This window comes from Streptopelia decaocto (assembly GCF_964273445.1).
Source record: "Streptopelia decaocto genome assembly, chromosome: 8".
Classification (NCBI taxonomy): domain Eukaryota; kingdom Metazoa; phylum Chordata; class Aves; order Columbiformes; family Columbidae; genus Streptopelia; species Streptopelia decaocto.
Genome location: NC_138662.1, coordinates 4,708,695 through 4,727,601, shown reverse-complemented (window position 1 = coordinate 4,727,601; position 18,907 = coordinate 4,708,695). Strand labels below are relative to the sequence as shown.

At 65.5% G+C, this 18,907-nt stretch overlaps 2 protein-coding genes across 4 annotated transcripts; one reads left to right on the top strand and one right to left on the bottom strand.

Annotated features, from left to right (window-relative positions):
* Positions 1-8,362: 8,362 nt before the first annotated feature.
* Positions 8,363-15,557, top strand: SEMA3B (semaphorin 3B). Of its 3 annotated transcripts, none has more exons than XM_082060343.1 (18): positions 8,363-8,406; positions 10,254-10,387; positions 11,235-11,392; positions 11,479-11,541; positions 11,631-11,750; positions 11,823-11,916; positions 12,004-12,123; positions 12,420-12,565; positions 12,662-12,776; positions 12,863-12,932; positions 13,015-13,159; positions 13,267-13,486; positions 13,569-13,660; positions 13,820-13,861; positions 13,963-14,120; positions 14,232-14,287; positions 14,360-14,499; positions 14,583-15,557. In XM_082060343.1, the coding sequence occupies exons 2-18, from the start codon at positions 10,282-10,284 to the stop codon at positions 15,021-15,023; spliced, it is 2,286 nt and encodes a 761-aa protein (XP_081916469.1). In that variant the 5' UTR covers positions 8,363-8,406; positions 10,254-10,281; the 3' UTR covers positions 15,024-15,557. The 3 variants fall into 3 exon arrangements, with proteins under 3 accessions (XP_081916469.1, XP_081916470.1, XP_081916471.1); XM_082060344.1 differs by lacking the exon at positions 8,363-8,406 and adding an exon at positions 9,704-9,760; XM_082060345.1 differs by lacking the exons at positions 8,363-8,406; positions 10,254-10,387; positions 11,235-11,392 and having other exon boundaries at positions 11,536-11,541; positions 11,655-11,750.
* An 809-nt stretch (positions 15,558-16,366) lies between these two features.
* LOC309443204 (2'-5'-oligoadenylate synthase 1-like) lies at positions 16,367-18,611 on the bottom strand. Its single transcript, XM_082059947.1, has 6 exons — positions 18,338-18,611; positions 17,844-18,138; positions 17,577-17,764; positions 17,254-17,495; positions 17,034-17,166; positions 16,367-16,953 (listed from the first exon to the last, which is right to left on the bottom strand). The coding sequence occupies exons 1-6, from the start codon at positions 18,530-18,532 to the stop codon at positions 16,459-16,461; spliced, it is 1,548 nt and encodes a 515-aa protein (XP_081916073.1). The 5' UTR covers positions 18,533-18,611; the 3' UTR covers positions 16,367-16,458.
* Between the last annotated feature and the right edge of the window lie 296 nt (positions 18,612-18,907).

Below are 18,907 nucleotides of genomic sequence, written 5' to 3'. Positions count from 1 at the left end.
AGCACACGGTCCTGCTGAGTGTGATCTGGCCACGAGGAGGAGAGGGGATAAAGGCCTTTTCATGGTCCGCCAGGGAAATGGATTCAGCAGGAGAAGCACAAAAGGACATGTTGGTGCTCAGGAACGAGGCTGCCGCGTCCCCCAGCACTGAGGTCCCCAAGCTTCTGCAGCAGTGGGAGGTGGGGGCAGTTGCCTCAACTAGGGGGCAGCTGGGGAGCACTGGATGCCAGGGTCCTGGTGGACACCCCCAGGTCCATGGCAGCATCACCCACACTTGCACTCGGGTGGGCTGAGCCTGGCATCGTTTCAGGCCAGGCAGTGCTGGCATGGTGGCTCCGCCACAGCTGGGAAAGCCCAGAGAGGCAGCCCCTCTCCCTCCCCTCTGAGCTGGCCAACAATTGGCTGCCCAGCGGGACGCCGGCCTTGATCTGCATCGCTGGCCGTCCCCACGGCTGAGCAAACAGAGAGGGAAACAGCCCCAGCCAGCCCCTGCCACTGCCGGCACACAGCCAGGCACCCGGCACCCCGTCAGCACTCCCATGCGCGGGACCCCTGCCACCGAGCAGAGCTGACAGCACCACCCTGCCTGGCAATACCAGGGGGGTTAACAATACAGACCCACCTGCCGCACAGCCAGGAAAAGCCTGGGGGGCTGTGAGGGCTGAGATGAGAGGAGGGAGCAAAAGCTGGCATAAGTGCGCACTGCACTGGCAGAGAGGCTGTGCCAGGGTGGCCAGCACAGTGTGGAAAGTGCCAAGGCACAGCCAGAGCAGCCCTGCAACCACTGGCCCCAAGTGCAGGGCAATCCCTCCTTGCTCTGCCCAGAGGCTGGTTCATCCAGTTCAGTGCTGTTTGCTGTGGGGCTGGGCCAGTCCCCAGGGCCTGTGGGCTAGTTGGGGCCAGCTGGTTGGCAGCGGGCAGCCAGTGTATGCCAGGGGCATGTGCCCCAACCCTGCTCAGACGCCCCATGCACTTCCCCCAGCAGCCTGATTCCCTGAAACCCTTTTCCATCTGCAGAGTATCATGGAAATTCACCCCCAGCCCCCTTCCCAGAGCTCTCCATCAGAGGGGCACCCCGTTCCCGGGGAGATGCCAGAGGCTCCAGTCCCATTTTCCCCAGTGCACTCCACACCACACAGAGTCCCACCTGCCTGCTCTGTGGCACCCCTGGGACAACCACCCCGCCCGAAGGCAACAGGTCCCACCTGTCACCAGCATCGGCCTCGGATTGCTGCCGGAAGCCGAGGTGGCCAGGATGGGCGTGGGGGACACCGCCACCAGCTCATGGTGGCACCGCGGCCGGCGTGGGGATGGGGACACGGTCTTCCAGCCGCTCCCCTGGCACCGCAGCTTCGGCTGGTCCTCGCGGCGTGGGTGCCGGGGCACAGGCGGCTGCGCCGGCTCTGCCGAGAGCTCTGCCCGCTCCCCGTCCTTCTGCCGGCAAGGTGAGAGCAACGCCGTGGCCGCCACCGGCCAGCCGCTCCCGGTTCCCGCCGAGCACGGATCTGGTGACCCTGCACGCCACCCACGCAGGAACGCCGCCATCCCGTGACGGCGTGGGCAGGGGGAGCCGGTCACGGCTGGAAGAGGGGCGGGAACCCTGGCACCAGGAACCCGCGCCAGCCCCATGGCAGCACCGGGACTGCCCCACGTCGGGCTCCCGCCGACCCGTCTCAGGCTCGGTCCCCACCCCGCCGCTCTGGGTCCCGCCCGCCCCACGCCGGGCCCGCCCCGGCCGCGCCACATCGCGGCTCCACCCCGGCCCGGCCGCGCGGGCCCCGATCGCCCTCTGACGGCAGCCGGTGGCACGGCCGGGCTGCTCCGGGACCCGCCAACTCGGCACACTCGTGTGACCCCCGGCCCGTGTCCCTCCCGGCCCGTTTGTCCCCGAAAGCCCTCTCTCCCCACACACCCTCATCTCCCGTTGCCAACCTGCCCACGGGGCTGCTGTCCCTTGTCCCCCGTGCTGGGGTGCTGGCAGGACAGCGCTGGCCCCTGAGAGCTGGGTGGTGGGACAGGGCAGGCAGGAAGGGTGCAGGCAGGGCCCTGGCAGCCCCCGGCTGTCCCTCTTTGAATTGGGGGCAGGGCCCTCGGGAGTGGCAGTTGAGGAGGTTTGAGGGTGCCCCCAGCACCCTGGCAAACGGGATGCTCTGCTAGGGGGCAGCCCTGGCCCCTCCCAACCTCTCCGCAGCCCCCCACCGTGCCCAAAAGATCCCCATGTAGCTCTACATTGTGCCCTGTGCCTTCACATGGCGCCACACAGCACGGCATGGTGTGCCATGCATCCGCACCCTCAGCAGCTCCAGGCCGTGCTGGCCTGCAGCGACACAGGCAAGAGCCCGGCTCTGTGTGGGCAACGTCCCGGGCTCCGTGTTCCCCCAGCCCCTCTCCTCCCGCACCGGGCACAGCTCCTGGGGAGAGAGGCTGGGGTTTGGCGCGGTTTCCCAGCACAACCGGTGCTGGCAGAGCTCCCCAGCTGGGGGCTCCACAGCCTCTGGGGCAGCACCTGGCCACCGTTGCAACAGAAAAAACAAACAAAACAGTTTCTTCAGATGGAATGTCCTGTCTTGTTTTATTATTAAATTGGTGCCTCCCGTGCTGGCGGACACCGCAGAGCAGAGCTCGGCTCCCTCACCCTTACGCCCTGCCACTGGGCAGCTGGGCTGAGCCTGAGCCGTCCTTTCGGAGGCTGGGGCAGGCGTGGGTGGAGGGACAGCCTCCCTCCTCTGGGGACGGGCTTGTTCCTGTCCCAGCCCAGTGTGCTGCCCAACTCCTGCCCCGGCTGCGTGGCTCCCGCCCGGATAAAGCTGCCGCACCCCCGGCTCCCGGCACACTGGGTGGGCGAGAGGAGCCGTGCGGTTTGAACTGCCCTGGCCCGGCCGAGAGCTCGTTACACATTTACCCCGCATTAATGAGGCAGCACGGCTGCCCCTGTCCTTTGGACCACAAGGGTGCTTTGCAGGCAGCCAGCCGGCCCTGGGGCCCCAGCCGGGCAGGGCTCTGGGGGTCCCGCGGGGTGAGTCCCCCGGACACAGGCACCGCAACAGCCACGTCCCCGTTCTCTTCCCCCAGCCCCGCTGGGCCGGCCTTTGCAGGAGCAGATGCGGTGGAAGGACGGTGACAGCACAGTCGCCCTGGCCCCTTTCGGGCATAGACAGGACGAAGCGGGCAGGGACAGGTTCTTGGGGATGTCGGGATGCTCCATGGCTGCGATCGGGGACTCAGGGCTTGCCCACGGCTCTCCTGACTTTCCAGCACAGGCAGAGGGGTTGGAGGCACCCTGAGAAGCCACGGCGTCCCGAGGGGCTGTCCCTGAGCGGCCGGCCGGGTCGCGGGGTGCACAGGGAGGACACGGAACACAGTTGCCTTTTGTTGGTGCCGGCCCCGGGAGCAGGGACCGGGGCTTTGCGTCCCCTCCCTCCGCCCCCGCCGCCGGCAGGACTGGCGCCCGGCACCGGGGATTTGGGGTTTAAAGAGCAGGAGACAGCCGCAGCCCCAGCTCACCCAGCAGGCGAGGAGGCAGGAGAGCTCCAGCAGAGCCAGCGTGCCATAGCAGGTGAGATGGTGGCTGCAGGGAACCGGGCTGCCCTGTTGAGGGGGGCTGCAGGGTCAGGGGGCCGGAGTGGTGGAGCTCCTTTGGGGGATGCCAGGTCACTGTCTCCCCTCTGTTGGTCCTGGGTGCTGGTGGTCTCATGCATGATCCCGAGAAGGATGGGGGGGCATCATCAGGCACGTGCCGCCTCCTTGTCCCTGTCACCCCACGTCTGAGAGGGGGGTCCTTGAGCCCCCTGCCAGCTGGGGTGAGCATTGCTTCATTGGGGGTTTCCTATGCCGTGTCACTTCCCCAGGGCACTGGTTTACAGAAAAAGGGGGACTTGCTCAGTGCCTTCCCATCTGCGGCTTCTCCACTGCACTTGCCGGCTCAGCCCCAGGCAGAGCTTGCCCTGGCTGGGACCTGGGCGAGCTCTGAGCCATTCAGGAAAGAGGGGAGCCCAACACTGGGCACTCGGCTGGGCAGAAGCAGGAGCTGGGCCGGCAGACAAGGCCCTATTGTGCCCCACTGGGGCTGCCAGCTCGCCCATCAATAGCCGCATTATGCTCGGTGGTGGCCCCCCCAGCCTTCCCAGCCGCCGCGGCTCTGCGGGAGCACCGTGGGAGGCGAGCTGAAGTGGCTGTTGTGTTCGGGGTCCAGGGGTGAGAGGAGGAGGGTGGGCAGGGCAGGGTGCAAGGACCCCTCTGCCACTGCCTGTCTGGGTGCTGCTGGGTGCTGTGGCAGTGGGATGTTATGTTCCCTGGTGCCACTCGCTTTGGGGGCATGATGCCCTGGATGAGGAGCAGGCAGGCTCAGGGGGCACCCAAGCACCCCTGTCCTCCCTTGCCTGCCCTTGTCATCCCACCAGGCATTGGCTGTGTCCAAAGTGGCCATGGCCAGGCTGTGCTCATGCGCACTGCCCCAGGGCAGGGGTGAGCAAGTGGGCAGTGAGGGGCTGACATCAGCCCTGGGCACAGATGCCGCTGGGCCAGCAGGAGCAGATGCACGGTCCTGCATGCTTCCCCGTGAGACACTCCCTGGCTAAAATTACCGACCCCATGGCAGGGACACCAGCTTATTTTTAAAGCCTAGAGGAGCTGGATGCCACTGTTTGGTGTGCCACAGGGCAGGGCAGCAGGCAGGGGGGCTCAGCCAACATCTCTCCTGCCCTTCTGCTGGGACAGGGAGAGGGCCAGGCTGGGGCCAGAGTGCTGGGGTCCTGTGTTCCACACACTATGGCTCCACTGACACTCCTGCCCCATTGGTAAGGTTTTGAGGAGCTTCAGGCTCAGCATTTTTTGATGCATGGGATACAGCCCGTCTGCCTGCCCCAGAGCCTGGCTGCCAGCAGCCACAAAGCCAAGGGCAGATGTTTACCCCGGGGCATCAGGATGGGATCCTAGAAGCCCAGGATCCCTCCCTTTCCCAAAAAAACTTGGTGCTGCATCGGGAGGATGGACATCTCCTTCATCACCAACCCAAAGGCTCACCATGCACCCCACAGCCTGGTCCCACAGCAGGGATACTTGGCACTCCAGACATGTTCAGGAACAGGGGTGCACCCAGCACCCCACATCCCCTGACCAGCCTGGCTCTCCCCAGCACAGGGTGAGGACAATTAAAAAGGGATTAACCAGCCTACACTGGTATGGTGCTGCTGGGAGCCGGTACCTAATCCTGGCAGGAATGCGTTGGGGCCATGTGGGTCCCTGCTGTGTGGGTCTCACACCAATGTGCTGTGATGGGGGCTGGATGTAGGGTCAGGAGGGTGTATCCATAGACGCAGTGTGAGCCCTGAGCTGGTGACCCGCTGGGACATCACCACCACACTAGGCTATGAGGATGCAGCTGACTCAGGCATGTTTGCTCACCATCAGAGCAGGCCCTCTCTCTGGCACACTTGGCACTCCATGGGTTCTGTCTCCTGCCTGGTGTATCCTCCCTTTGTACCAGGGATGTGGCAGCCACTCGAGGCCGATGCCATCCTGTGACTGGACACCACATGCCATGGGGACACACAGCTACTTCACTGTCTTGGTGCACAGCCAAGCCAGGAATGATGGCAAGGAGACACTGGCATAGCCATTGAAGTGGTGATGGGAGAGATTCCTGCAGTGCTCATGGTACAGCAGGGCTCACCTCAGTCCCCTGGAAAAGCCACAGGCTGTGGTAGGGAGCAGGGCTTGGGATGGGGACCCAGCCTGGCCAGGGATAGAGGGACCAGACAGGCAGGCAGTGAGGCACACTGTGCTGGGGAACTCCCAAAGGAGTCCTAAAGCTGGTGCTGTCACAAACCACTGAGGGCTTTTTGGGGTGGCCAGGCCCAGGATGTACGAGCTTGAGGAAGTCATCCCCATGCCCAGGCCACAGGTGCAGGCTGGGGTGAGGATGCCTCTCCTCCTTCTGCTCCCTCCTCTCCCCCCGGCAAGCTGGCAGTGTCACCAGAAGTGCTAGCAAAAGCCACCCTGCTGCACAAGCACATCTCTTGGCTGGGGAACAGGGCCATGCCAAGCACAGGTGGCACGAGGACAGCTACAGCACCAGTTGTAGCTCACCTTGCCCCCCCTTCATTTTGGCTGGCCCTGGCCACGATGGCTCCAGCAGGTCAGAGGGTTGATCCTCAGCCCTTACAGAGATGGGGGGGGTACCCTGAAGACACCTTGCTCCGGGTCACCCCACAGGTCCCTGCGCCATCACCAGGGCCCTCCCAGTGGCTAGCAGGATGGGGACAAATTGCGGCTCATCTCTGTGCAGGCTCTCCAGCAGCCACTGGTGCTGGTCACCCGCATGTTGGCACACATACACCCCATGCTGTGCCAGTGGGCAAGCTGGCACAGGAGGTGCAGGACATGCTGCCTGCTGCCTGCTGCCACGCCGCTCCTGGGAGCCCTGCGGAGGTGGGAAGGAGCCGTTTCCTACCACAAACACCGCTGGGGGTTCGGGTGCTGCTGGCAGAGCTACCGATGCACACCAGAGCCGGAACCACCAGGGGAGATTTGGCAAAGGCAGCAATCCCCCAGCGCGGATCTGCCGGCGGCAGAGAAGGGATCAAAGAGCGAAGGAGCCGGCACCTGCTCACGCTGCCAGCGGTGACACCCCCACGCTGGCAGGGAGCCAGGTCTCTGGCACCTGGCCTTGCCGCCCTCTCCAGGGCTTGCAGTGAGCACAGGGATGAGGGTGGGATGCTGGTGGAGATGTTCATTCCAGCTGGGGACTGTCACCATGTCAGCAGCTAGCAGCTTCAGCGCTTGCCAAGAACACCCGGCGAGGCAGAAAGGGGTGGCCGGCGGGCGACGTGGCGCATCCCTCCCGTGCCGTTTTTTCCGGGATAGAAGCCCAGCCCTTCTGACTCCTGATGGTTTCTCCAGGCAGAGCTGCTGCCAGCAAGGTCCTTGCCGGGCTCTGGGGCTCAGTGACGGTGACACCACACAGCCACCTCAGCACACATACCGAGAGCCGCACCAGGTGGAAAGGTCCCAGCTGGGTGGAGGGAAGCTGAGGCACAGTGCTGGCACAACAAAGGAAGATGCCCACTGTGCAGGGCTGGGCACAGCATCGCTGTCCCCACTGCCCCAGCTGGTTCTGATGGCTGGGACAGTAGGGACAGAGACACCATGCCCAACCATGTCATGGCCACCCAGCCCAAAGCCCTGTCACAGCACCTGGGTAAAGTCTTGCAGCAGAGTAACGCCTGCCAGCCGCTCCCCTGCCACCTGTCCCCTTGATGTCCCCATCCCCTTTGCCACCCGTGACACTGGACTGGCACTTGGCACTGCAGCACAACTGGGAGGAGAGTGGGCGGTACGCCCGTGCCAGCAGCAGGAATGTTACCGGCAGTGAGCCGGAAGGGCACTGCTTGGGCACCCAGCCTGGCACAGCTCCTCCTGCCTGCTGCTGGCCTGTCTGTGCCTGCCTGCATGGCTCCCACTGCCTGCTGAACCCACTGCCTGCCTGCGGCAGCTGTCTACCCACACCTGCACCTGACCTGCCCGCATCCACTGCCAGGCTGCCAGCACCTGCGGCCAGTCTGCACCCGCTGCCTGCCTGCGCTCACTGCCGGCACACCTGCAGCCAGCCTGCACCCGCTGCCTGCCTGCACCCCCTGCCTCCCCACTCACCCTGAGCTTTCCTGCACCCGCTGCTTGACTGCCCGCACCTGCTGCCTCCCCACTCATGTTGAACCAGCCTTCCTGGACTCTGGCAACCACAGGTAGGGACAGCCAGGGGCGTGGGAGGAATAAAAGGCAGGGGTGGCCCCCAGGGCAGCCCATGTCCCCCCCGGCCCCGAGCTCTGCCTGCCGAGGCACGCGTGGCCTCGCTGCCGGCGCCGCTCGGCACTTGCTATTCTTGGCAGTGGTGGCTGGAAAATGGGAGGCAGTGGAGGAATTTTGTTTGCTCCGGGCTGGGTCTGGGCCAGACATCTGGGCTGCAGCTGAGTGGGGTGCGGGACCAGCCCCCCACCGTCCACGGTATGGCCCCCGGTGCCCTTCAGCACCCCCTGGCACAGCCCCTAGCACCCCACACTGGGGCAGGCAGCATGCGGCCAGCAGCTGCTCACCCCAGGGACAAGGCAGCTGGGCCACCCGTGTGCTGAGCGTGGCATGCTCAGCTCTGCCCCGGGGTGGCGGGTGTCACCGCGAGTGTCACTGTGGGCCACGCGTTGTGGCAGCACGGCTCTGTGTGAGTGGGTGTGAGGGTGCCTGGGGGTGTTTGCACGTGTATGAGTGCGCGTTTCCACACGAGTGTACGTGTGCACGCGTGTTCGCGTGTGCGCGTGCCCCCGTGCCCCGCCCCGCCCCGCCGGGGCCGCCCCGCTCCCTCCCGGCGGACGCGGAGGGCGGGGCCGGGCCGAGCCAAGCGGAGCCGGGACCCAGGTGGGTGCTGAGGGTCGGGCAGGGTGCGGGGGCTGCCGGGGCCGGGGGGCTCCCGGGGCCGGTACGGGGAGGTGTCCGGGGCCGGGTTCTCTGCGCTGCCGTCGGGGCTCTGCCCGGGCTGGCACTGGGGCGCTGGAGGCGGGGTCCGTGTCCCGGCTGGCAGCGGGGTGCTGGGGGGAGCTGGGTCTGCCCGGGCTGGCACCGGGGGTCTCGGGGGGCTGCGTCCGTGCCAGGGCTGGCACTGGGGCGCTGGGGGATTGCCGCTGCGGGTCTCAGGGACCTCGGTCTGCCGGGCTGGCACCAGGGGTCTAGGGGCCTGGATCTGCCAGTGCTGACACCGGGGGTCTCTGGTGCTGCCGCTGCTGCCCACCCCCTCCAACTTCCCCCCGTGCCAGCACTGGGCTGGGGCAACTGGCGTGTGGGGTCCGTGGCCGGGGGTCTGCCCTGACCCCTCCATGGGGGCTGGCAGGTGCTGGGCAGGTGGGAGGACCCTTGGTGCCCCCACGATGGCCCTTGCTCACGACAGTGGGGGTGTCTGGCAGAGCCTGGTGGGTCCCCCGCCTCATCCCAGCACCTCTGGAAATGTCATTAGCGCCTCACGCCAGGCCGCTGGGCAGCCCAGCCCTGCGGCACTGTGCCTGACTGGGGCCGCTGCCTGCCCCGGACTCGCTCCCCACCCTGCCAGCCCGGGACGGGGCTGCCCCTGCCTGTAGGAGCCCAGGGCAAGCCCCAGCCGGTGTGCTGGGCAGCAGGCAGACGTGCCCAGATCTGTGCTGGGCACTGCCACCCACACATGCCCCCTGGCCCGTCACCCACTGTGGCCGGGCTCGCACCATGCTGGAGCAGCGCAGCAGACACTGAGGCAGTTACACCAGCCCCGGTGCTGCAGCGGGGCTTCAGTTGTCACCAGTGTCCTGGCAAGGCCTTGGTGGCCACGGCACGGGTGAAAACCTGTTGGCTGTGCCGGGGGCTGATGACCAGCGTGGCCGGGCTTGTGCTTCACACTCAGTGCGCGGAGGTGCTGGCTGGCACATCCTGGACGCCCGTAGCTGCCCGGGGCTGCTGTGGCGTGGCCGGCAGGTGAGGTGAGGAGCTGCGTGTTGGTGCGATGCTTGTGATAATCATCACCTCCTGCTCCCTGGGGGAGAGTGTGCCAGTGCTGGAGCCAGAGAAACTCTTCTCCTACCCCGTGGTGGGCACCTGTGAGGATGGCGGGCATGCCTCTGTGGGCCTCTTGGAGGGATATGGGCACCTGTTCAGCCAGAGCCCCCCTAAACCCAGCTGTTTTTCACAGGCTGGTACAAGAAGGGCCAGGGGCCAAACAGCAGGGGCTGTCACAGTGGGGGAAACTGAGGTACGAGACCCCTTTTTTCCCCACAATGGCCAGCTTGCGTGACACTCAGGAGCCCACCGCCTGTCTGGCATGCCCTGGCTGGCTGGCATCACCCCAGTGCTCGCCCCGTCCCTGCAGGACAGCTCTGTGCTCGCAGGCAGCAATGGGCAGAGCCCAGCGCCCTCCTGCCAGCAGGGCTCAGGCAGGCATGGGGAGGGCTGGGTGCTGCTCAGCCACGCTGCCTCAGTTTCCCTTCAGGCAGGAGCGGGAGGGCTGTTCCTGGAGCCTATTTGGTTCAGGGTCAGATTAACAGGGGCTTAAAAAACAGAGAGGGGTGTGGCTGGCCTGTTGCCCCCCAACAATCACCGGGTCAAGCCTGTGCTCTGCTGGGGTCACCCTATGCCAGTACTTGGTGTTCTCCCAATCCCAGCAGCAGCGCCAGGGAGGGATTGTGGTCTGGGGGCTGTGGGGAGGGGGCTGTAACCTGAGCTGAGGTCTCGCTTCTCTTCCCCAGCCGCGGGGCCGCCAGCCAGGCCCCGGCCATGAGCCGCACGCTGCTCCTGCTCCTGCTCCTGCTGCGTGGCCCCGCTGCTGCCGCCAGCCGCCCCCCACCTGCTGCCACCCCCCGCCTCAAGCTGGCCTTCCACGGTGAGTGTGGGACATGCGATCAGGTGTGGGTGAGACGGTGCTGTGTCAGCGCCCAGCATCATTCCGGGGGACAGGGGACAGCACAGCAGGAAGGGTGCAAAACCCCCGCACTGCCCTGCACCAGCACCAGCACCAGCGCTGCCCTTCCCCCAGGCTGCCAGGCATCGGCATGGGCTGCTGAGTTCCTCGCCTGATGCCAGCCCCCCAGGGCCACCTGCCTGCCCTCGGGGCCATGCCTGTGCTTGGGCCTTCGCCCTTGGCCCCCGGCATGTGCCGGCTCAGGTGCCTGTCCCCCTGTGGTTCACCATGGCAGCACTCACCGGTCCTGGCTGCTCCAGGCCCGGCGGGACACCGTGGTGGCCGGGGAGCCAGTGCCGTGTCCCGTCTGGCCACCCCGCGGGCTGCAGCACAGCGCAGGGGGCTTTGTCTGGTGACGGGTCCGGGCGAGCACTCTCCTCCCAGCCTGACAAAGGGCTGTTTGTTCCCGCCACAGTGGGATTAGCTCCACAGGGCAGGGAATGGCCCCTTCTCCCCCGCCGCCTGCTGCCAGGGGAGGGGGCATAGTGATGGGTGCTGGGGAACACAGGGGTGGGTGATGGGGGGTGTGGGGATGGCTGCTGGGCAGTGCAGGGATGGGTGTCAGGCTGGAGTGGGGATGGGTGCTGCACCGGCTCAGGGTTGATGAACCCGGTCAAGCCAGTGGGACAGGTTTGGGGGAGGGGGCAACACAGCCAGGGGACCGTAGCCAGATCCAGGTCTGCCTGGGGCGCATGTCCAGGGCCAGGGAGCACGGCGGGCAGCGGCAGGTGCCGCGGCTGGCCCGGGCTGAGCAGTGCGGGTCCCACAGAGCTGCGGGCTCGTCACGGGCTGCGCCTCTTCACGCTGGAGCGCTCCTGCTGCTACGAGGCCCTGCTGCTGGACGAGGAGCGTGGCCGCCTCTTCGCTGGAGCCCAGAACAACCTCCTCTCCCTGGCACTGGATGACATCAGCCAGCGGGACAGGAAGGTAACGCGGGGGGGGACACACATGCCAGCCAGGGGGCCCCAGGTGCACCCCAGGGCTGTGAGTGTCCCCCCATTTTTTCCCTGCAGATCTACTGGCCAGCACAGGTGGAGTGGAGGGAGGAGTGCAACTGGGCTGGCAAAGACATCACTGTGAGTGCTGGGGGGTGCTGGGAGGGGTGCTGGGGGGCTGCCCCAGCATTGCTTCCCCAGCACTGCCTCCCCATACATTCCCCCCCGAGGCCGAGTGCATGAACTTCGTGAAGATCCTGCACCCCTACAACCGGACCCACCTGTATGCCTGCGGCACCGGTGCCTTCCACCCCGTCTGCGCCTTTGTGGAGGCTGGCCAGCACCCAGAGGTGAGCCCCTCAGCACCTCCGTGACCCCCGGCTGCTGCTGTCCACCCTCCTCCTTTTCTTACCCCCCTCCAGGAGCCCATCTTCAAGCTGGACCCCCGGCACATAGAGGATGGCAAGGGGAAGAGTCCCTATGACCCCCAGCACGCAGCTGCCTCCGTCCTCGTGGGTAAGGGAGAGCTGAACCCAGTGCTGGTGGGCAGTGCAGTGGGGGGGTGCCAGGGGGCCCCCATAACGCTTCCCTCCCGCCTGCTAGGCGAGGAGCTCTACTCCGGGGTGGCCACCGATCTGATGGGCCGTGACTTTACCATCTTCCGCAGCCTGGGCCGGCGTCCCTCCATCCGCACCGAGCAGCACGACTCCCGCTGGCTCAATGGTCAGTGCGGGGGAGCAGGAGGGTTGGGGGGCTGCTGGGACCCTGGCGTGGCATTACTGCTCCCTGGATGCATCAGGGTAATGAGTCCTCTAGGCTCAGCCACAACCTGTTCTCTGCTGCCTGTGGAGGGTGATTTGGGGAGTCCCCGTGCCTGGTGGGGTTCCACCCTCACTCTACCTCTGCCCTGCAGCTGGGCAGCGGGCGTCTGCACCCTCCTGCAACCCCAGTGGGTGCTCCAGGGTGCCCAGGGAACAGAGCTAGCAGGGACACTGGACGTAGCACCCTTCTGCCTCCAGAACCCAAGTTCGTGGCCATTTTTTGGGTGCCGGAGAGCGAGGACCCCGATGATGACAAGATCTACTTCTTCTTCCGCGAGACGGCGGTGGAGCGGCAGCAGGGGCTGGGCAAGACCAGCTTCGCTCGCATCGGCCAGATCTGCCGGGTAAGAGCATCTGTGGGCAGGTGGGCTGGGAGGGCCTTGGGGTGCCACCCACTCCTGCTGACGCCAGCGCCCTCTCTCTCCCCTCTCTCCCGGCAGAACGATGTCGGGGGGCAGCGCAGCCTGGTGAACAAGTGGACAACCTTCCTGAAGGCTCGGCTCGTCTGCGCCGTGCCAGGACACGATGGGGCAGACACCCACTTTGACGAGCTCCGTGAGTTGGGGTGGGAGTGGTCCGCCAGGGTACCCATGGGCAACCATGGCATGTCAAGGCAGCGCTGATGCCTTCCTGGCTTGCAGGGGACGTGTTCCTGCTGCAGACAAGGGACAAGCGCAACCCTCTGGTCTACGCTGTCTTCTCCACCTCCAGGTCGAGCCCTCCCCCTACTCCCCCCACTACGCCCAGCGGTGCCTCCCTCTCCCCTCACATTGTCCCCTCTCTCTCCCGTCAGCTCCGTTTTCCAGGGCTCAGCCGTCTGCGTCTACACCATGGCCGACATCCGCCGGGCTTTCCTGGGCCCCTTCGCACACAAGGAGGGTCCCAACTACCAGTGGGTGTCATACCAGGGACGTGTGCCATACCCCCGACCAGGCATGGTACGTGGCACAGGGGTGTCCCAGCTGCTGCCATCAGTGGGTTCCAGTACCTGAGGTGTGGGCTGTGGGGAGCAAGACCCCACTCAGCCAGCACCGCCCCCCCACAGTGCCCCAGCAAGACCTTCGGCACCTTCAGCTCCACCAAGGACTTCCCAGATGAGGTGATCCAGTTTGCCCGGCACCACCCGCTGATGTACAACCCAGTGCTGCCCCACGGCCAGCGTCCCCTTTTCCTACAAGCTGCTGTGCCCTACACCTTCACCCGCATTGCTGTAGACCGTGTCACTGCCGCTGATGGCCACTATGATGTCCTCTTCATTGGCACAGGCATGTGGTGACCCTGGGGCTGAGGGCACAGCTGGGGGGTGTTGGAGCTGTGACCCCCAGCCTAACCCCTCTCTGCCTGCAGACATTGGCACGATCCTGAAGGTGGTCTCGGTGCCCAAGGAGAGCTGGCACCGCATGGAGCCGCTGCTGCTGGAGGAGCTGCAGGTCTTCCAAGTGAGACGGAGCTTCGTGCCCTTCCAGTGGGACACCCCGGGCACCCCCTTGTGCTGCCTGTGCTCTGGATCGTGCCGGGGTGCTCCAGCTACTGGGATACGGGGGCCAGCAGCCTGGATCCCCCACACACCCTAACTCCTGCCCGCACTCTGCCCACAGGACGCTTCCCCCATCACCAGCCTGCAGCTCTCCTCCAAGCGGGTAAGGGGTGCCCTGGGGGGTTCCCATGTTCTGCTGAGGCTCTGCTGGGCCCCATGCCACAGCACCGGGGTGCTGAGCTCCGCTCTCCACCCGCCCTCCAGCAACAGCTCTACGCTGGCTCAGCCACAGCACTGGCCCAGCTGCCCCTGCACCGCTGCAGCGCCTATGGAAAAGCCTGCGCTGAGTGCTGCCTGGCCCGCGATCCGTACTGTGCCTGGGATGGCACCACCTGCACCCGCTACATCCCCAACACCAAGAGGTAGGTGACATGCCAGGGCACGGTGCTGGGCTGGCCAGCCTGCCCTGAGGCCACAGTGAGGGGCGCAGGTGATGCTGCTGCAGCCCCTGCTCCTTCACCACCTTCCCGCAGGCGTTTCCGCCGGCAGGATGTCCGCAATGGTGACCCCAATGCGCTTTGCTCTGAAGGTGAGCCGGGACTCGGCCAGGGGTTCAGCCCCGCTAGGGTAGGGGGCTGATGGCCAGGCCATGTCCCCACAGACCCCCGTCGGGGCAGCGTGCCCCAGAAGCAGCTCTATGGGGTGGAGGGCAGCACCGCCTTCCTGGAGTGCATCCCCAAATCCCTGCAAGCCCACATCCTCTGGACATACCAGCGCACCCGGGATGATCCCCAGCGAGAGGTAGGCTCTCCCCGGCCAGGTGCTACCGGTAGGACCATGCCGTGCTGTGCCAACCTGACCAGCCATTGCCGTGGCTGCCACAGGTGCAGGTGGATGAGCGGGTGGTGCGAACGGAGCGGGGTGTCCTGCTGCGCAGCGTGCAGCACGCCGACGCCGGCTTCTACCTGTGCCACGCCACCGAGCACGGCTTCACCCAGCCGCTGCTGCGGCTCTCCCTGGAGGTGATCGGCACCCGGCAGGCAGCAGGCGTGGCCCCCGCCAGCGACCCCCAGCTTGTCGCTGCGCCCCCTGGCCACAAGGTCTGGTACAGGGACTTTCTCCAGCTGGTGGAGCGCCCGCCGCTGGGGGCTGTGGACAGGGTCTGTCAGCGGCTCTGGAGCCGGGGGAGACCTCCACCGCCCCCACGTGCCTACGCTGGAGCCCCCGGCCGCAGGCAGGGTGAGGAGCTGCGCAAAGCCCGCCGCCGGCGCACCCATGAGGGGCCGCGGGCCGAGCGGGGCCCCCGCAGTGCATCCCCCTGGTGACCCTGGGGCTGGCCCCGGGCACCAGGCTCTGCCTAGGAGCGGGGCTGCGGGCAGGGGCAAAGCCCCCACCAGTCTCGGCTGCCCCACCAGCAGCACTGGAGCAGGGCACGGGCAGCAGTGGGGGCTACAGCTCTGGGGCCAGGAGGGCAGCCAGGCTGACCGCCCCCACATCGAGGGGCCACCAGCCACCTGTGCCACTGGCTCCAGCGCCGGTGCGGGGACTGAGCCGGCTGCTGGCACCGCAGTGTCACCAAAATATTTATTAACAACTGTTACAGATGAATGTAAACCTGCCCCTGGGCATGGCACCACGGGGGACAGAACAGCAGGGCCACGCTCGGGTCCCAGGGGTCTGTGTGTGGGAGCAGGACCCTGGGGGGGCAGGATGGGCATTGGCGGGACGTGGGGGCCAGGCTGGAGGAGGGGTGTCTGGAAGGAGGTGTCGTGGGGGCACAGAGGTGGTGCCCAGCAGCCCAGGTACAGAACAGCAACACATATGGGCTTGTACTAATTGAGCACAATAAAGCAGAGGATTCAGCCCAGGGTTGTGTGTCTGCCCCAGAAACACGGGGAGCACTTGGGGGGAGCAGCCCAGTGCCCTACAGCGGGCACCCTGCAGGGACCCTGAGCCGAGAAGGTTGGGGTGCTTGGCAGCACCTGGGGATGGGAAGGCCAGATATCACCAAGGCCGACCGGGGCCCCTGGGCTCCCATCCAACCATGCTTTCATTTCTGGAAGATGGAAACCGAAACTAGACTTGACGTTTCCCCAGCGCTTAAGGCAGTGACAGGAGATGACCTCGGGCTGTGCTGCGTCCTGCTGCCTTCGGTGGCACCAGGTGACACTGGAACCAGCCACATCCCATTGCCTGGGGTGGCATCGGGCCTCCCCCCGCCCCACCCCGTGACACCCAGCAATGGCAATGTCCCAGCCCAGACCCTTGAACCCCCGGTGTGGGCACAGGCATGGCACCCCCAGCCCTGGGACGCTGCCTCCTGCCAGCTGGACACCCGGGGACACCCTGGGCAGAGCTGCCCTAGGGAGCACCGACCACCTTAACTGCTTGACAGTCATTGGGGTGGTGGTCTGGGAAGGTTTAAAAGCTGCTGCAGGCAGAGGATGGAGCTGTTTCTTTCCTGAGGTCCAGCTGGCCCCAAGCTGGCTCCCCTGACCCCACCAGCCGCCTCAAGCTGCACTGCTCTGCACCCATGTGTCCCTGTGCCATCCCAGCAGCTTGTGGCATGGAGGCCTCCCCTCATCCCAGTGGGGAACAGGGTCCCCACCTGACAACCAGCCCCATGCCACTTGGCACCATCCCCAACCCAATGAGCAGCACAAGGATCTACAGAGGTTAATTTATTTACAGCACGACGGGGGGTACAGAGGTGAGGGTTGGTGCCAGGGGCAATGCTCAGGAGGGTGAGCAGACAGGGAACTAGGGATGCCAGGGGCCAACACCCCCCCGGAGTCGCAGGAGCATGAAGATGGTGCTCCTGGGCTGGACGTCGTAGTGTGCCAGCGTGTACTGGTCCTCCAGCTCCTTGGAGCCATATGTTAGGCGCTGCTGATTGGCGGGAGGCCCCTGCCGGGCATGGATCTTCTCCTTCAACTGCCGGACGGTGTCGGTGGGCAGCACCATGTAGGTAGTGGTCTTGTTCTTGTCATCCTTCACAAAGACCTCCATCTCTAGCTGCTCGGTGTGCAGCAGTATCAGTGTGGTGCTGTAGAAGATGCCATAGGAGGCCAGGGTCTCACCGTCCTGTAGGATGGTGCTCGTTTCCTGCAGCGTCAAACGCTGCCTGTACCGGGGGATGCCCCAGGTCTGCTCAATCTGCTCCTTCAGCTTCCAGACAGAGGTGCTCGGGCTGATGGTTCTGCTCAGTGTGGTGCCCACCAGCTGCTTCACCTCTATTGTCACGGGCTGCGCTGGCTGTGGGGACAGAAGAATGGGTGGCCAAAATCGGCAGGGGCGGGGAGGGGCGCAGTGCTTGCAGACACAGGCTGCCTTACCTGCACATCCCAGGGCTGGACATCACGGACACAGGGCAGCGAACGGTGGCGAGCAGCTTCCCGCGCCACCAGGTCCCAATTCTTGCCTTGGCCCAGGATCCCCGTGGGGTCGGCAGGGTCCAGGATGATGGGGCTGTGAACACAGAGGGCAGGTGCTGCCATCAGCCCTGAGCAGTGCCACAGGGCAGGTGGCAAAGGTCCCACCAGGTAGGGCTCTTACCGGGGGCTGCGCAGCAGCCTCTTGATGTGGGTACCAATCTGGCTATGCTGGAGGGAGTAGCATGTCTCCCAGTAGATGCAGATCTCCTGGTACCGGCACAGCAACTCCAGCACTGTGCGAAAGCCCTCGGCCATGACGAAAGACTCACTGGAGTCCACACCCTTCTGCCAGGCATAGATAGTCAGCAGCTCCAGGGCATACTTGGGGGGCAGATCTGCACTGGGGTACTGCGGCTTCAGCATCTGGGAAGAAGAGGGGGATGGGGTGAGCACTGGCTGGGGTGGGTGCCTGGTGGGTGCCAGGGGAGCTGGGCAGCCCCTCACCTCCTTGTACCAGTACTTGACAAGGCGCAGGAGGCTCTTCAGCTTGGCGGGGTAACGCTTCACAAACTTCTTCTGCAGTTCGGTGAAGCAGGGGGAGTACTCCCCGGGGCCACTACCGGCTTTCAGGAGCCCAACGTACGCCTCCACATACAGCTCTGGCTTCAGAGGGTCATCCCGTCTCAGTTGCCCTGTGGGGCAAGAAGGAAGGTGAGAGCCATCCCAGCACTGACACCTCAGCCCATCCCTGCACCAGCTCACAGCCCTTACCCAAGGCGTCATAGGCAGGCAGGATGTCCACCTCGATGGACTCCAAGGTCCTCTTGGAGCGGAGGGTGAGGCTGAGGGAGCGTGGCGTATTGCCAGGACCCTTGTACTGGGGCTCGCTGATGTCCACGGTGAATGTCAGGCTCCGTCTGCAGGCATGCAGCCTCCTCTCGATCAAATCCAGGATATGCTTTCTCTTCTGCTTCTGCTGCTGGTAGCTGGAGAAGCAGTCAAGGAAGAGCACCACATCGGCATCGGAGTTGTTCTGCAGGGCTGTGCCCTTGCCTGCCGAGCCACCCTGTGGAGAGATACCCTGCCTGCTCAGCACCGCTGCCGTGACAAGCCAGAGGGACACTGCTGCTCCCCGTACAGGCAGCACCTACCACCTTTCCTGGGGCTGCCAGGGAAACTGAGGCAGGGCATGAACTGGAGTGGCAGGACAGAGGGAAGGGTGGCAGCAGCGGTGCTGGCTGGTCCCTGAGCTAGGCAGTGCTTACCTTGACAGTCTTGAGGACATGGATGTTGTTCTCAAAGCAGTTCTCTTTCAGGAAGTCACAGATCTGCTTAACAGTCTCCTTCACTTGCTTGCGGAAATCCTCGCTGGGCTGCAGGACCTCCGTGATCCAGCTGTCCAGCCTGTTGGCAGACACCGTCTTCAGCCCATTCGCGGATGTCATCTGCCCCACATTCATCCTGCTAGGTGTGGTTGCTCCCACTGCCCTCCCCTGCTTCGCAGCCTTCCCTCTGCCCGCTCCTGCCTGCAACTCTCCCCCCGTCTGCAGCAGCTTTTAAACCTTCCCGGGTCACCTCCCCGATGGCGTCACCGCTGGGAAATTAAGGTGGCTCCAGCTCCCGGGTTTCGCCTTTCCCCGGCCGCGGCTCCCCAGTTTGGCTCCTGCCCGCGGGACCCCCAGTGTCCCCGGTGCCACCGCCGCGGGGCTGGGAGGGGGCAGGAGGGGCTGTGCGGCACGGCCATCACCCCGGCTCCCAGCCGAGGGGCAGTGGTGACCGCCGTGGTGGCAGCACAGGCAGCTGCCTGCGGGCTGGGTCTAGGGAGCTGCAGGGCC

What these genes read in the sequence shown, in the direction of transcription:
- SEMA3B (XM_082060343.1), top strand. Translation starts at nt 10,282, where the DNA reads ATGAGCCGCACGCTGCTCCTGCTCCTGCTCCTGCTGCGTGGCCCCGCT. An exon ending in TCAGCCAGCGGGACAGGAAG is followed by an intron (nt 11,393 to 11,478) that starts GTAACGCGGGGG and finishes TTTTCCCTGCAG; the next exon opens with ATCTACTGGCCAGCACAGGT. An exon ending in GCATCGGCCAGATCTGCCGG is followed by an intron (nt 12,566 to 12,661) that starts GTAAGAGCATCT and finishes CTCTCCCGGCAG; the next exon opens with AACGATGTCGGGGGGCAGCG.
- LOC309443204 (XM_082059947.1), bottom strand. Translation starts at nt 18,532, where the DNA reads ATGAATGTGGGGCAGATGACATCCGCGAATGGGCTGAAGACGGTGTCT. An exon ending in AGGCTGCTGCGCAGCCCCCG is followed by an intron (nt 17,167 to 17,253) that starts GTAAGAGCCCTA and finishes CTGTGTTCACAG; the next exon opens with CCCCATCATCCTGGACCCTG. An exon ending in TCCAGCCCTGGGATGTGCAG is followed by an intron (nt 16,954 to 17,033) that starts GTAAGGCAGCCT and finishes CTGTCCCCACAG; the next exon opens with CCAGCGCAGCCCGTGACAAT.